Raw genomic sequence first — 17,398 nt, forward strand, 5'->3', positions numbered from 1 at the left:
ACTGTAGGTCCTGGTGTCAAGGACATGGGCTCGCATCCGCTGGTCCGTCACTATGTAGTCCAGCAGATGTTCTTGCTTGGACCCGGCATGCATCCATGATGTTGTGTGGATGCGCCGATGCCGGAACAGCGTGTTGGCAATTACAAGCCCATGGGCTGCACAAAAAATCTAGCAGCCTCCTTCCGTTGTTATTGAGGTGTTCTGGCCCATGCCCTCCAATCACTCCAGACCTGGTGCAAGCATCATGACCAACTCGGACATTGAAGTCACCCAACAAGATGACTCTATCCCGAGGGGCCACTTTAGCCAGCAGCTGTGACAGGAGGTCATAGAAGGCATCTGACTCATCGGCTTTGCCTGCATCCCTCCACGGATGTTTGTCTTCGGTGGGGGCATAAGTAACCACGACCACCACTCCTCGCCTCCGGTTGATGGGAAGGCGAGCCCAAAGTAGCCTGGGGCTTACAGCTTCCCACACCTCACCGCCACGCTCCCACGCCCCCTTCATTCTTTTGTGCAAAAGAAGTTCACACACATGCACACATACATGCACACACATGCACACACACGCACAGCGATTTCACCGAATTGCAAACGAGCGGTTACCACCGGGAGAGACGACTTCTGAGCGATACGAGAGACGAGAGATTTTCAAGATTGAAAACTAATTTCTTTAAAACTGCTTTTTTGTGTTTAGTTTGTTGTCCTTCCCCCCCCCCCTCCGCACCTCTTGATTAGCACGGTTGGCTACGTACGGGGCGAAAGAAGTTCAGCATACATACAGTCCGTTCTCCTATAACGCGGTAGTTGCGTTCCTGACGAACACCACGTTATGGAAAAATCGCGTTCTAATAAATAATACATAAAATATGGTAAAGCACAATCGGCGATAACTCGTGAGATGCGTACGCGGCCTGAACAAAGACTTGAGGCGCGTACGGGGGGCATCTAGAAGCATCCAGCAGCATCTCGATGCCTCGTGCGACGATGCTACGCCGAGGGAGCCGTTACGACCGCCCGTTCCTACTCGCGCGACGCAGTTCCCTTCACTCAATCGCGTTATGCCCCATTCGTGTGTTGCGAAAACGCGCACGTACAGAACAGACCGCGCATGCACACGGGTACGTCCTTAGCGGCGGCCGCGAAAGCCCTGCGCGTGACGGCGATTGCACCAATCGATGCGGCACCTGCAGCTTGTCGTTGCCGTCAAAGGCGAGGGCCCCAGGTCGGCCCTCGAGCGTGGAGAAGGCCACGTTGCCGCCGGTGAGCGGCGAGATGTCGCTGAACTCGTCGGAGCACAGCGCGGTCCTCTCCTCGTCGCCGGCGCGCAGGAAGCCCCTGGACGGCAGGCCGAAGGTGCGCTCGCACGTGCCGCTGTAGAACTGGTAGGGCTGCCAGGGCGAGGCGGGCGACGTGCGCTTGTAGATGGCGAAGCTCTCGGGCCGGCTGGTGTGGAAGCGCAGGCGCACGTAGGTGATCTGGAACGCCTTGCCTGGGGGGGGGAGGACACAGAGGACGGGAAGCGTCACTGTGGTGGCAGTCACCGATTGCTGTCGTCACAGTCGACGTCGTCACAATCATCGTCGTAGCACGGTCGACGTCACTGATCATCGTCGTCACAGTCGTCATCGTCACAATCATCGTCGTAGCACGGTCGACGTCACTGATCATCGTCGTCACAGTCGTCGTCATCACGGTCGTCGTCGTAGTACGGTCGACGTCACTGATCATCGTCATCACGGTCATCGTCGTCACGGCCGTCGTAATCATGGCCATCGGCACCGTCGCTGCGATCATCGTGATCGACGTCGTCGTCGACGGTGGAAAGCAGCAGAGGCATCGCGAGTGACAACATCGTCGTCGTCATTGTCGTCTTCGTCATCCTTGTCACCAGCGGTAGCAGCACTACCAGTCATCATCAGTGGAAATTAAAGAACCGCCCAAGTGTGATTGTGATGAATCTTGTCGTGAAGATGCTTCGCGTAGTTTAATTGTAGTTTTTATTGTTTACACAAGAAAGCCTCGTCGATTCTCACTTCCTGTTTCAGGAGGATCCTGCCTAGTTTTCACAGGAGATGCCTGCCATGTCAATTACAATTCAGTAATTTAGCCTTGTCGTTTTGAAACTTTGGTAAATGTGGACCAGGTGGCCGATACACAGTGGCCTCCTCGTGATCTTTCATCATCCACTCTGAAGCTGACAACGCGTAAGAGTACCGTTATGGTTATTACGCCTGCGGTATTAACCAGGGGGCCGCTGGACTAGAACCGTGAGCCACTGCAACAATCTGAAAACTGAAATTAAAAACTATTATTTATTTTACCAGGTAAGGCTCACTGAGCTATGTAGCTTTTTTAAAAAGCGACCTTGCCACAAATGATAGCTCAACAAAGCGGCTTATCGCCTGTAAATGTATAGCGGTCAAATACTCTAAATGCTTGTTTCTAAATGTAGAGGGAAAAACCGGAGGACCTAGAGAAAAATCCAGGCGACCACGGAGAGAACATACAAACTCCAAATATACAGCAGGCGTCAGGGTCGGGCTTTGAACCCACGACCTCCTGTACACCAGGTGAGAAAGTTCACCAATCGGTGAAGGCGCTGCCGCTTAGGGCTCGTCACCGCCTAAATAAAATGTCGAACGTAGTTGGTAAGTTAGGCTGGGAATCAATAATAATTCAAAAATAATTGGCCCATGAAAACGCTTGCACACCACGTGACTATTTAATTTGTTTGGCTGTGTCGCGATGTGGGTGGGTCTTAACGACAGAAATCTGGCCAAGACTATTAAGTGGCCCAACAGCAACAGCAATTACAGACAATAACATTCGTTGTCAAAACATACGCGTTTAAGGTTTCATTCTCGAGTTTGTTGTTTGACATTTTGTCAGGAAATGAATTTTTTTAAGAAGAACGCCGAGCGAGCAACGTGAATCGCGTCACGACAATTTAGGAAAACTGACGATGCCGATCACCGTCGATCGAACGTCGTCCAGACGGCTCGCAGTGACACCACATCGCGACGAAGTCCCTAGTCAGGCTGGCGCAGGCGGTTTGCGGAGGGGCAGACGCGGCGCGGTCCCCTCTGCCTAGCGGAGGGAAATGTCTCGGTTTTCAGGGGGGTACGGAGTAAGGACGCGCGAAGCGGCACGTGCCTGCAGTGGAGCGCCCAAGCGATGCACCATACCGACCCCTGCTGCTCCGCCGTCAGAATTGCAACCCGGCAACGCGTCTCTTCGAACGTACACATGCTGTGGCTGAAGGCCTCCAAACGCCGCGTCAAGTCATGGGGAGTGGCTTAGACCATACTTCACCGCGCTGGTCGGTGCGGGTTGGTGGGTGGGGGCCGAGGACCGGTTTCAGATTCCACTGGAATATGGAAACTCCATATTCCTGTGGAATGGGTAAATATGTGGGTAACTGTGAAAAAGAGATTTATAGCTCATCGGATTCCTCCATTATAAATAAATATTCTGTTTGTGATCTCGTTTCATTATGGTTTGCTGTGCACAGACCCAAAGGCCAAAAATGCATGCAGACAGCGCCAAACAGCACGAAGGTGCAATAGAGTTTCTAGAATTGAGCAAAGTTCTCAAGAGTTTGGGAAAATTAGACGATGGGAGAGAATTCCAAAGTCGAGCCGTGCGATGGAAGAAACAGAATGAAAAATGCACGAAACATTCTCTTCGGCAGCCACTTGTGATCACTACAGTTGAATAATCTTGTCAAGGAACATACACCACCTCGTCACAGAGCGTGAATCACCATCACTCAAACTCTGGTCACCCTCGCAGCGGTTTTTGGCTAACCATCGAACAAAGACGGTCACCGCATCGCGTGCTTTCAGATTCTGTGGCCGTCTGGAACGCTCTTCCTTCTAATATTAGAAAGCCACTGGAGTAATGCACTTTTACATCTAGGTTTAAAACGAATTTCTTTGGAACTGCTTTTTGTGTTTTTGTTTGTTGTCCTTCCCCCCCCCCACCCCACGCCGCACCTCCAATTAGCACGATTGGCTGCGTACTGTGTGAAAGAAGTTCAACATACACAGAGCTGGCAATATCCATCCAAGAAGTCGTACACACGAGTCTCAAGAAGCGAACCTGAGCAACGGTCTCGGCCACCCTCACGATTGCCGAGGATCCGAGACGGAGCCGAGTGGCGGTGGTGAAGCATTTGATGGGCAGCAAAACATTGATCCATATTATAGAGGGGTTCAATCTCGATTTGAAGTTTTCGTGACTGCAGGGATCCATACTCTTTGGTTCTTTCGGTAAAGTCTCGTAGGTAGAAAAAATAAATAAATTTAAAACGAATTTCTTTTTGCGTGACTCTAAGTGACTTTACGGAAAGAACCAACGAGTATGGAAAGAGGGGTTTCTTTATTTTTTTCGTTAGATCGCGTAAATATGAGTGTGTCGTTAAACCCACCCGACGACACAGCCAGTTAGTTATTGTTTGGCACGTAAGGGGCCGTCCATAAATGACGTCACGCAATTTTGGACGATTTTTGACCGCCCCCACCCCCCGTCGTCACACGGCGTCACAAAAAGTCAGAACCCCCCCCTCAAATATGACGTCACAAAGCTCTGCCCCCCCCCCAAAAAAAGAAATATGCTTCAAATCGCTTTAAACTATTGCCATTGTAGTGCGTATTTAACGTGGCGCGGCACTCTGATGTTGTAGGAGAAAACATTTATTTTAAAAGTCTATTTAATTAAGTAGAACGCGTTGTCTATATTTATTTTAAGTTGCGCATTTTGATGTGACGTCACATTTCTCACCCCCCCCACCCCCTCGTCATACATCGTCACAAATGTCTGACCCCTCACCCCCCCAGGTGCGTGACGTCATTTATGGACGGCCCCTAAACAAAAAAGTGCCGATTAACTACTGCTTCGGCAAACATAGATCCGTCGTGACATCGACGTTTCGGTTCCGATAGTTCGATGCCTTGACGTCGATGTTGATCGAAAACGTCCACGTTTACGCTTTAAAATTTGTGTTTCTCCTTGCCCCAAAAAAATGTACCAGAATTTATTTTGTCAGCCCTATGATGAAAAACCACAACTGGCCCGTCCCCAAACGCTGTTGCCAACCGTACAGGCAATAATATAGATATGAGAATCAGAATCTTTATTTATCCTGGAATTAATCCGATTAGCCATGAAGCTTTTTTTCACAGACGCCCAGTAGGGGCGGTTGGGAAAGTTACAAAAAAGATTCAAAAAAATGTTAGGAGTACAAAGTATACGAAACGTAAGAAAATCACAAAAAATAAGTAAATATAATAAAACGACACTTTTTATTTTACCAGATGAAGCCCACAGACGACAGCTCAATGATGGATTCTTATTCATAATTACGCACGATTTCCTTCAATAATAAACATCGCTTTCGTACATGTGCACTGCTCTTTGCTGTAAATAGTGCATTTAAAAAAAGCGGCGAAAACATCGATGTGGGTGCACACAATGTGTCCATGTACAGCACCGAGTGTGTCCACGTATCTCCCTCGATCTCCCACCCCTACCGAGCACGCAGCCGCCCCTTACAGACACCGCCCCCCAAGTCACGGCGGCTCCATCCCCACACGATCCACCAACCCCAGCGTCTGAGTCAGAGTATTTTGCAGCAGAAAAAAAATGTTCCACGTGAAAAGTAAGCCACTTCGTTGAGCTATCATTCGTGATTATCAGGTCGCTTCTGAAAAAGAGCTCTAATAGCTCAGTGGACCTTACCTGGTAAATAAGAAAAATCGATTGTAGTTTAAATTTCGGGTAAGGCCCATTGAGATAAGAACCTCTTTTACTGGTAGGAACGAAGTTGTAAACTGAGTGTACCAGCCTGCAATAGATTAATGTGTCCGTCCGTCCGTCCCCTTTCAATACTTTAACGAAGTGAAATCTCGTGCTGTTGGGGTGTAAAAATTAAATTGCGCAAAATTCCAATGTTCCTACCAGCCCACCCTGCAGGGACCTGTTGTTTAAATATACTGTAGATGGGACTATAGACATAAATAATCACCGCCACTGCCACACACCCTCCCTGTGCTAAATCGGAGTGTCCGTGACGAAGGTGGGCGTTTTGCTTGCCGCCGCCGCCGTATTCCACGCCAGGTCAAATGACTGCGCTAAGGACAACTCCTGCCGGAGGGCGATGGAGCGAGGCGCGCCTGGGCTTGTGGCGAACCGGCATCGAGACACGCGCCGCCGCACGCGCGCTTTCAGAAAGAAAGAAAGAAACCCGCAGCCACGCTTCGCGAAGGGAATCGACGACGAACCGTTTGCCGAACAGCGACGGGGAAACCGGAGAGGCGGCGTCTCGTCGTTGCCTCTCTCTGCACGGCCCCGGTGCAGTGCGCTCGGTTCATCATCGGCGTCATCGTCACGATGATGAACCGGGACACCTCGCCGATCTCGTCGAGGAGCAGCGGTGCCTTCTGGCTGGCCGTCGAAATATGCCGGTCACGGCGTTTCCGTGGCCACCTGCAACGCTTTTCCTCCCGATATCAGGAATCCCACCGGAGCTATGTCCATTTAAGTCATCATCTAGATTGACAAACTCATTTATTTTGAACGGAGGGAAGGACAACAAACAAAAAGCACAACAACAAAAAAAACAATAATTAAGAAGGCAGCACCCAGGCAAAGAGCCGGTGCCCAAGCCCTGTTGTCTTCCACATATGAAGGTGGTATGACCCAATGAATCAGTGCTTACCGATGGGAGGAAGCACACGCATGCGAGGGGGCAACATTGTATCCCGTGTAGATAGAAGCAAGTGGTGGAGTCCATACTTGCTGCACTGCCTTCTCCTGGCGAAGCAGGGTATGGCAGGAGATGGCGGATGAGGCACGCCGTCGTGATATGGCCCCGCAATGATTTCACGTCCCAGAGACGCTGCGACGATGGCACCCGAGGGCCACTCCATGCTCCTGGAATCGATGAGTTGAAAGTGTTTTGCTCGGCAACGAAGATTCATCCCCGCATCTCGCAGCCTCGCCAAAACGCGTCTCCCAGACAGGGTGCCCGCTCGTCTGCGTCTGTGTGGAGGCTTCCCGTGGCCGAGCGTTCGCCGAAGGTCATGCCGTGGACTTCGCGCCAACAGTCCCGTCAATGTGCTTCCTACCGCCCACGTCCATGGCTGGAGCGTCACTTCCTGGCTGCCTGACTTCATAATTTTCTCATTCCTGGCATGTTCCGACACTCCTGCCCCGGGCCCGTGACAATTCCACGCACCACTCCACACTCCTTCACTTCCTGGCTCACCGCTCCTCGAGGGCCCCCGCCTCTCGGTCTCCATCCCGGTGCATCCACGTTCATCGCCTCAACTTCTTGCAACGTGTCCTCGCCGTCTTGAGCTCGCTTGTCCTTCATGCGTGTCGGAGCTGGCAACCAAGGTCGCCTTCTTCATTTCACAAAATATAAAACTAATTTCTTTAGAACTGATTTTTTTTTGCGTTTAGTTTGTTGTCCTACCCCCGGCACCTCTGGTTCTCATACAACGCGGTAGTTGCGTTCCTGAAGAACACCACATTATAGATACAAAATATATATTATTTATTAGTACATACATTCAATTTATGTCTCTTCACTTCTGGCCTGATCCAGTCTTGTGATCAATGAAATTTATCTCATCGTTCTCATTTCTGCAGAGCACAACATTTGTACCTCCCCAAAGGAGTCCAATATTCGGGCCTGTACACAGGGACTCCTCTTCTTACGAACATTCGACTTACGAAAGTTCAGAGATACGAACAAACCTGTTCGTATGTCCAGTTGCCTGTTCGGACCGAGAGTCGTAAGTTCAACCGCCGCACAATATATGGCGGTGGTGGCATCTACATCTGCAGAACAAGAAGAACCATTGGCATCTACATCTGCAGAACATGAAGAATCAGTGGCATCTATATCTGTAGAACGTGAAGAACCAGTGGAATCTACATATGCAGAACGTGAAGAACCAGTGGCATCTACATCTGGAGAACGTGAAGAACCAGTGGCATCTACATCTACAGAACGTGAAGAACCAGTGGCATCTACATCTACAGAACGTGAAGAGCCAGTGGCATCTACATTTGTAAAACATGAAGAATCAGTGGCATCTACATCTGCAGAGCGTGAAGAACCAGTGGCATCTACATCTGTAGAGCGTGAAGAACCAGTGGCATCTACATCTGTAGAACGTGAAGAGCCAGTGGCATCTACATCTACAGAACGTGAAGAACCAGTGGCATCTACATCTACAGAACGTGAAGAACCAGTGGCATCTACATCTACAGAACGTGAAGAACCAGTGGCATCTACATCTGGAGAACGTGAAGAACCAGTGGCATCTACATATGGAGAACGTGAAGAACCAGTGGCATCTGCAGAACATGAAGAACCAGTGGCATCTACATCTGCAGAACATGAAGAACCAGTGGCATCTACATCTGCAGAACGTGAAGAACCAGCGGCATCTATATCTGCAGAACGTGAAGAACCAGCGGCATCTACATCTACAGAACATGAAGAACCAGTGGCATCTACATCTGCAGGAGATGATACAACTTGTAAAGCCATACCCCGTGTTTAGTGGACATGCCGTACATCAAGTTTGGCATCAACTTCCGAACAGTCCTCCGGAACCTAACTCGTTAGTAAATAGAGGAATTCCTGTATTTTTTAAATGCAATTTGTTCGGCAAAGCCCCACAACGTCCAGCGACCAGCAACAAACGGCACCATCAAAGTTGTAATCGGTGAAGTGCAGCACGTTTCTTGAATTGAGCGAACGGCGTTGATTATAACCTTGCATCGCAATCGACGCGGCCAAAACATTATTCCCTCCAAGAAGGTGGTTGGAATGATGGTTTGTGATGTTCCGAGGCTGGGGGGATATGAAGCAGACGGTATAACCTACTTTCTTTAGATTTCTCTCAATGATGCAGATTATTATTATTATTGTTCGGGGTCGAGGCTACACGAGCTTGGCGACTCCAGTTGGAGGGAAGAAAAGCAGCGGATGAAACATGTTGACCTTGTCTCACTACTCTCCCTCTCTCTTGTACGGTCTGCTCTCCCAACGCGGATAGAACGCAATGAATGTACTGGGGAACACATTTCCTTTCATAACGTGGATGCGACTTGGATATAACCCGATCGAGTGAATGGAACTACGTCGCATCGCGGGTCGTACGGCCGCCTCGGCGTAGCACGTGGCACGGGGCAGCGGGATGCTGCTGGATGCTTCTGGATGCTACCCACGCGCCTCGGTCTTTGTTCGGCCTTCGTACGCATCGCGCGTGTTATCGCGGATTGCGCTTTGACCCCTACATTATATATTGTTTGTTACAACGCGATTTTTTCCCCGCAACGCGGTGTCCTCTAGGAACGCAGCCACTACTGCGTTGCAGGAGCAGAGACCACACTCTCACTTTCAATCAAGCCGGAAGCTACTTGCCGTCTGCGCAGGTTTGCTAAATCCTTCCAGGGGTGTGAGGTGGCTTCACGGCTGGCTCTCTGTTTGACTCCTACGCATCCTTCAGATGGGCACCGAGACAGAAATGCTGGGATAATGGCCCCCAGGGCTAATGTTTTGGGGGGACAACGCAAGGCGGAGAGGTTAGACCGACCGTAATTCTTTGGGCTCAGCGTCCCATCAAGTCACGGGCGTCACGGTGCCGAGATGTTAACTACCTCGCCTGGTATGCAGGAGGTCGTGGGTTCGATCCCGACCCTGACGCCTGCTGCTGCTGTATATTTGAATGCGCGCCCTCTGGCGCTGGGCGATAAGACGCCTGATGGAGCGACTCAGAAGTAGCGCTGTAGCGTCATCTTGCCTACACGTGACACAACTGCGACAAAACTGATGAGAACATTCTCACACAAGTCGGCAATGCCTGCTGTATATTTGGAGTTTACATGTCTCGTACGCCGATGCGCGTCCTTTATGGCCGTCCCGCGGCCTTCGTCGCCGCCAAGGCCACTTTCCCAATTGCACGCGGGACCCACGTTTGAATGACATGAACACGTGTTGGCGCCAGGTAGTCAGCAGGCTTTATATCCCCCACAGCCACGTGCACCATCCATATTCACGTTTCTAAATTAGCTCAAGCCTCCCGTAAATCACGTGACTTATGTGTGGTCACCGCCACTCTGAATCTCTCTCCTCTCCCCGCCGCCCACTCTGAAAACAGACGCCGCTCCTCCTCCACGCAGCAGCAGCGTCGAGGGCTTTACGCATCCTCTTCCGCCTCCTCATCCTCACCTCTTCTGTCCCTGTGGTCCCGTTTCTCTGTTTAGTTTCCTCTCATCTCTCATTCTTTATCTCCCATTCATCCTCTGCTCTCTTCCCTTGCTCATTCTTTTTTTTATTTTTGCCACCTTCTTGACTTCTCCTCGCCCTCCTGCGGTGTGCCACAGATACAACGTTGCGAGCTACTACCGTGTTCTCGAGATTATAGGATGCAGTTTTATCTCCCCCATCGTCCACTCCATACTTTATATTTTACACCAGTTTCCTGCTTCCGTTCAAGTTCTTTTCTCCAAAATTGCGCCAAAGTCTTGGGTACAACTAGTTGAACTTCTTTCGCACCGTACGTAGCCAGCCGTGCTAATCGGAGGCGCAGCGGGAAAGGGCAACACACTGAAACACAAACAGCAGTCCTAAAGAAATTCGCTTTCAATCTAGGTTTAAAAAGTGCATGGCTCCAGTGTCTTCCTAATATCGGAAGCGCGTTCCAGACGGCCGCCGCAGAAGGGCGCCTGGAAGCGCCGCGTGATGCGGTGACCGTCTTCCATTTCTTAGATTCCAGAGCGGCTCACCTTACAATCCGGAGAATGCTGTGGAGGTGACCCGGTGTCTCGGGGAGGGGGGTGGGGGGCTCGGCATGGCCGTGTCAGAGACACTGAGCCAGCGTCGTTGAGGCCTTGGGTTAAAAGCAGGGTTTCAGCTTCCCATGCTTGGTCGAGATTCTCGAGTGGAGTAAGTTCATGGTCTCAGCCCATTCACTTGAGCCAGAGCTCACCCTGAGCGGAGCCCTGACTAAAAAGACTGAGTTGTCTCGACGGCTGTGTCTGGGTTTTCCTTGGGTACTACGATTGCAAAAAAATCAATCTGGCAAATATCCCAGTGCAAGAGCCTCGTGAAAATGAATCTTGAGACTCGTGTGTCGGATTTATTGGGTGGATATTGCCAGCGCTGTGCTGTACGTATGTTACGTTGAACTTCTCTCGCACCGTACGTAGCCAACCGTGCTAATCGGAATCGTGCAACGCGCACGGGACAACTGGCGCCAGGCGGCCAAACCGAGAGGCCGATTGAAGGGACTCAGAAGTAGTTCTGTGAAGCATTCGGAATCCGTTCAAATTGCAACACAATTTGTGATGAACCCTCGCTACACACACATATATACATGGACTCAACTGCGTATTACAGTAAGAGCATTGCAATTAAATTCAAGGCATTGGGCGGCACCGTGACGTTTTTAAACACTCGCGCCTCGCAGCAAAAAGGACACGGGATTGATTCCCGACTCGGGCGCCTTTCTGCGCGAAGTTTGAAAGTTTTCTCTCTCTCTCGCTCCCTCTGTTCTGAATGGGCTTCCTTCATGTTCTCCGGTTTCCTACCGCAGCTACGAACTGAAATGCCATCGGTGTTGGTCAAGCAGCCCTCGTGCAGGAGCAGTCGACAAAAGAGCCGTCCGACTCTGTGTGGCTTTCGTGGGTGAAAAAAAGGCAATTATAATGATACACTGTTTGAATTCAGCCTTGTTTATGCATCTCCTCCCTTTAGCCAGCACAGGACAAAGGTATTTCCTACATTTATACCGCAATGCTTATTTGTTTTTAGTCATGCCCATTTTCGCTGCTGCTTTAAGGAAGGTTGGGCCATCTGAAGCAGTATCCGACGGCTGTGAGAAAGCCGCGTTCGTGAAGCGGGTGGCGACGTGGTTCCGTTTGCGCGGCCCCCTTGCGCCGTCCAAAGGGAGTAAAGTCGAGGTTGTCGTGAGCGCCCTCGTTGTGAGCGGTCTGCAAGGCAGGTTTTTTTTTTTGGGGGGGGGGGGGGGCGCAACTCTAAAGAGAGAGGCACGGATTCGAGAGACCGCGATTCCATGCCCTCTCGCGTCTATTTTCTACGCGTGGGTCAAGAGGAAACGCGAGGCCCCCGCGCTCTCCATTGGCGAGCGAGCCGCTTCGTCCGCATTTAGCCCATTCTGAAACTCAAGTCTCGCCACATCACAGTGGCTTAAAAGTGTTCGAGGGGCGGAACCACGAGGCCATTTACTCAACACCCAAACCCCCCGCGCCATAACAAGGCCCCCTGCCAAGGGATCCCTCGGACGAGTCTCTCGATCTCTCTCTCTCGTCTCAGCAGAAGCAGTGCAGGTCCGGCACACCTAGTGGTCGCGGGTGTCTCGCCGCCAAGCCTCTCTGCACGGGGTCACATCGGTTTGATTCCCACTGCAGCTGCGAGCAATGTACGCAACGGGATAATTGCCAGCAACGGTATTTTACAAATAAACATTTCTACCAAGTAAGGCCCACTGAGCCTTATAACTCTCTTTTTCATAAGCGACGTGGCTATCACAAATGATAGCCCAATGAAGTGGCTTATTATCATGTGGGTTATATTCTTTTATATTTTATTGTTTCCCTTCAACGTGACTTTACTGAAAGAGCTAAGAATATGAATTACTGCAGTCACGAAAGCTTTAAATCAAAATCATGTGGGTTGTTTTTATTTGTTTTATAGCAGCCACATATTTTATACCTACGTGACTTTACCGAAAGGACCAAAGAGTATTGATTCCTGCAGTCACGATAGCTTCAAATCAAGATCAAATCAAGATAGCAGCCACATACTCTAAACACACGTTGATTCTAAATCTAGAGGGGGAAAGCCGAAGGACCCACGAAAACGAAATGCATGCGACTACAGGGAGAACACGCAAACTCCAAATATACAGCAGGCGTCAGGGTCGCGATCGAACCCACAACCTCCTGTATACCTGGCGAGGTAGTTGACATCTCACCACCGTGGCACCCTGCATTGTACTGTACTGCATATGTTTACGTGCACAGTGTGAGTGGGCACAAAGCGTACGAGGGTCCCAGTACCACAGCTTCCATTCCTACCTGCGGTGCACAACATCGTAAGTCGATGTTCGAATCTGGTGTGGGCCTCCTCTAGGTTACCTCGGCATGAAATTAGTACCGTACCTGGAATACTGGTGTACTAATTTAAACAAATATGGATGGGTGTGCAAAGTGCGGGTCACAACACAGCTCCCGAGGTTCACGCACCTTAATAGGTGCGCCCTAACAGCGCTTGCCACAAGAATGTGTCAAGCTAAATGTAGGATATTTGTCTGCGGCTGTGCGCGTGTGTAACGTGGGTAATTGTATTCACACGATGTTATGTATTTACGTTGAACTTCTATGCCCAGTTATTAACTGTTATATCAGTGACCCTTATTAATAGCCACAACTGCTATCACATTATATTCTTGGTTCTTTCGGTAAAGTCACGTAGAAGGGAAACAATAAAATAATAAAAATATAAAACAATACGATCCTCACGACGTTTCGACTGCAACACAAGCAAGCATCATCAGGTGTGGTTTTCACACCTGATGATGATTGTATTGTTTTATATTTTGATTATTTTCTTATTTTATTGTTTCCCTTCTACGTGACTTTACCGAAAGAACCAAGAATATGAATCTCTGCAGTCACGAAAGCTTTAAATCAAAATTTACTATCACATTATTGTTGTTTTAAGTGGGTCCAGCATGTAAATGTTTGCCCAAATCTCATTTTAGTTTTAACAGAAACCTATTAGGTTCATAAAGTGAATGTGTACGTACAATTGTGCGTAAGCGTCTGTCATAATACTGCGGGAGTAATGACCGTAATCTGGCGTGGACCTCCTCTAGGTCACCTCGGCCTGAAATCACTACTGTACCCGGCAAACTGATGCGCTCACTTAAACAAATATGGATGGGTGTGCAGAATCCTGGCCACAAAACCACTCCCCAGGTTCCCGCATCTTAATGGGTGCTCCCTAACAGCGCTTGCCACAAGAATGTTTAATGCTAAATCTAGGACATTTGTCTGCGGGCGTGTGCGCGCGCGCGCGCCTTTTCCAAGTAAGCCCGCGCGCCGCGCGTGTGTCTGTGCGAGCGTGCGAGTGCGCGCAACGTGCGTAATTGTGTCAGCGGCGCGCGCCGGAATGTGCCTTGCACGCGGGCAAAATGTAAAAGTGGCACCGGCACAGGTGCGGGGATAATAAAAATCCTCCGCGACAGCTGCCGCGCAGCAACTTAAGCCTCGAGCCCCCGAGAACACACACGGCGGGGGGGGGGGGGAGTCAGTGTTGGCGGAGTGGGGGGCCGCTTCTTTAAATTCAGGTTGTAGAGTCGAACCGAGGCTGGGTCCGGTGCCGTCCCTGCCGCACTGCAACAATTCCTGCCCCCCCCCGCCCCCGATACGTGCAAGGGAGTTTGACGGTGTGTTTTTTTTTCGATCGGAGCGAATTTAAGTGCCCCTAAAGAGAGTGGGAAACCCCAGGCAGGCGCGGTCTCGCGCGGACACAAAAGCCGCTTCAGCGAGGAGCGGTCCTCCTGGACGCGCGCAGGGATGATGCCACCAATCTCATCGGATTAAATTAGTGATAATAATTGACGTGTATTTGTAAGGAGCCTTCAAGCTAATGCCTCAATGCGCCTTGTAAGAATAGGGAAAGGCCAAGAGAGAAGGAGCGAAATTAAATCAACAAAGTCGAGAAAATGTCGTTTTAAGGCGAGACTTAAAAAGCATCCACATTATCGGATAACCGAAATTCCAACGGTAGGGAATTCCACAACCGTGGCACAGCCACAGCAAAATGAAACTCACCCGCACAACTTCCGCAACTGTCACAGTTATTTGTGTGTACGTTGGACTTCTTTTGCACTCTACATAGCCAACCGTGCTTATTTGAGGTCCGGGGGAAGAACAAACTCAACTCAATTTTTTTTTACAAAATAAATCGTTGTCAATATAGAAAATATCTCGTCTCTCGTATTCGGTCAAAACGCGTCTCTCCTGAGTCTCCTTGTGTCCCACAGGGACTGTTGTCAACCAAGGACGGTGGTGGCGAGCGGTGGTGTAGCGAGTAGCGCTTCGCTACGCTGCGAGCCTGGCGACCCGAGTTCAACTCCCGCTCACGGCCAACACGAGTGACGATTATTTGAACCGGTCCTGAGCCTCCCCTTGGTCGACTCAGCCGCAATTGAGTACCTAGTGCCACTGGGGAGACAAAGGCGGCCGGGCGTGGTGCTGGCCACCCACCCCCTTCGTGTGCCGTTCCGGCCTTCATCGGTGCTCGCAAACAGCACTTGCCCCGACAGTCTGTTCCAGGCTATGCGGGGGGATCTTTGTCTTCGACGTCAACCGACAGCGTGTGCTCTTTCAAAACCTTTCAGATTATATGCAACGTAACGTGCTCTGAAATGACCCCGGCGGAAAGGAAGGGGGCTGTATCAGAAATATAAAAAAATATTATTATTGCAAGTGTGGAACTTTTACCGCTGGCTCCAGACGCTGCCAGCGGAGACAAATGCTGTCCCGTGCGGGTCTGAGCATGGGGGGGGGGGGGGGAAGACACCTCTTGACATTTGTTTTTGATCGTCGCGGGGAGACACTTTGCGATCTTCAGCCCAGGATGATTAATGGAACGTGCGAGAGTCTCGTGCTGGGTGTGGTGGGGCGCGCCTCGACACCGGGGGAACACAGAGACGCAGGTGGGAATTAAAAAAAATAAACCAGAGGCAGCGGATTGTTGTCAACCACAGACTTGAACAGATTTTTTTTTAAATAAAATACCGGTGGGGAGAGGGGGCGGCAGTGGTTAGCACACTGCACACTATGAACCTCGGTCAAGGCATCAAAGTTCATTTAACCAGGTGTGAACTCAAGAGACCACAATGAGTCTCATTTTCAAGTGTCCCAGGTCCCCCGCAATGACGAAAGCAAAACAAATTAAACGAAGAAAGAAATCAGAGCAACAACAAAAACAACCGTGGTCACTCGAGAAATTATAATATATTTCACGTGCGTTAAGTCAACGTTAAATCATAGATTTCTCCCGAGCCCAAGTCGGCCCGGGCAGATTATTTTTAAACCGATCACGGCGCAATTACGATTACATTACAGAAATGTTAAACACATCTGTGGTGACCAATATGTAAACAGTCAAGGAAAAAAAATCAAAAGCATCAGCGGAGAGTGATATCTGTCTGAATTGGCTCCTTCCCGCCTTCGCCAACTCGCATTGACCGGCGTGGTGAAGGATGGTCTAACAGCCACCATGATCGACGCGGCGTGGGTGGCTTACATCCAGCAGTGGATATAGAACATATCAGGAGTACGACTTCGTTGGGAATCAACGGTGGATGTTCTATGGCTAGACTCACCCCCCCCCCTCCGCCCATAGCAATGTGGATATTCCATCACTGGCTCAAGGCTGTAAACAGGAAATCACTTTGACTTTTTGAGAGGTAAAGTGGCCAATGCCATAGATGGGTTTCAGCTCCGTTGGGTTGAGCCCAGCCCTGAGGGTGATGCAGCAGATCATCTCCGATTCACTCACCTGGCTACAGAGCCGCGGCTGTGTGTGTATGTATGTTGAAGTTATTTTGCACCGTACGGAGCCGTCCTATGGTGCGGGCTGAGGACAATAAACTAAACACAAAAAGCAGCTCTAAATTTCACGAGTTTTTCAGTTTAGTGGCTTCCTAATGTCGGACGGAAGAGCTTTCGAGACGGCCGCGGATCTGAAAGCGTGCGATGCGGTGACCCTAACGCATGCCTCCTCAACACCAATGCCTATCCCAGCAACCACAGCATGACATTTGCAATTGCCTGTATGTGTGCCCGTCTTTTATGCGAGTCTGTCGGCCCCTTTTGTGTTCAGATTTGTACTTTCATTTGAACGCGCGCACGCGCGTGTATTGTGGTAGGAGCGGCAGTGCAGTGGTTAGGGCAATGCGCTACGAAAACAGCAGCCTCGGTTTGATTCCTAGCCATCGCTGACATTCGTAGATAGTGTCATCAGAACCTGTCCTGAGCTCTCCTGAGGTCAACTCATCCTTAAATGAGTACTTGACGCAGTGTGGGCGAACATCAGCATTGGAAAGACCGCAGAAGCGGATCTCGGAAGTCCCCGGGCGGAGGACGTCCCGCTTGAATAATAATTTTAAAACATTACAATTATTTATTTCTGAGAGACAATAGCAAGCGTGTAATAGGCAACGTGTCAGGCAAAGGCTCATCTGGCTGCACCAGAGGCCGGCAATAAGCAGCTCTTGAAATAAAAAAAAACTGCCTCTTCTTGTTATTTTGGTTGCCGGCCCCTGGTCATGCAAATCCA

The 17,398-nt window shown here is 50.1% G+C and overlaps 1 protein-coding gene across 1 annotated transcript in view; it reads right to left on the reverse strand.

The window, feature by feature from the left end:
* Positions 1–17,398, reverse strand: part of LOC116953224 (laminin subunit gamma-1-like) — a 173,449-nt gene that overhangs the window by 137,734 nt on the left and 18,317 nt on the right. Inside the window, exon 2 of the mRNA XM_032973191.2 lies at positions 1,188–1,492. Within this exon, the coding sequence (XP_032829082.2) occupies positions 1,188–1,492 (305 nt within the window). The remainder of the gene's footprint in view (positions 1–1,187; positions 1,493–17,398) is intronic.

The sequence above is a fragment of the Petromyzon marinus genome, chromosome 50 (assembly GCF_048934315.1).
Source record: "Petromyzon marinus isolate PM22_M1 ecotype Great Lakes invasive population chromosome 50, UKy_Petmar_22M1.pri1.0, whole genome shotgun sequence".
Classification (NCBI taxonomy): Eukaryota; Metazoa; Chordata; class Hyperoartia; order Petromyzontiformes; family Petromyzontidae; genus Petromyzon; species Petromyzon marinus.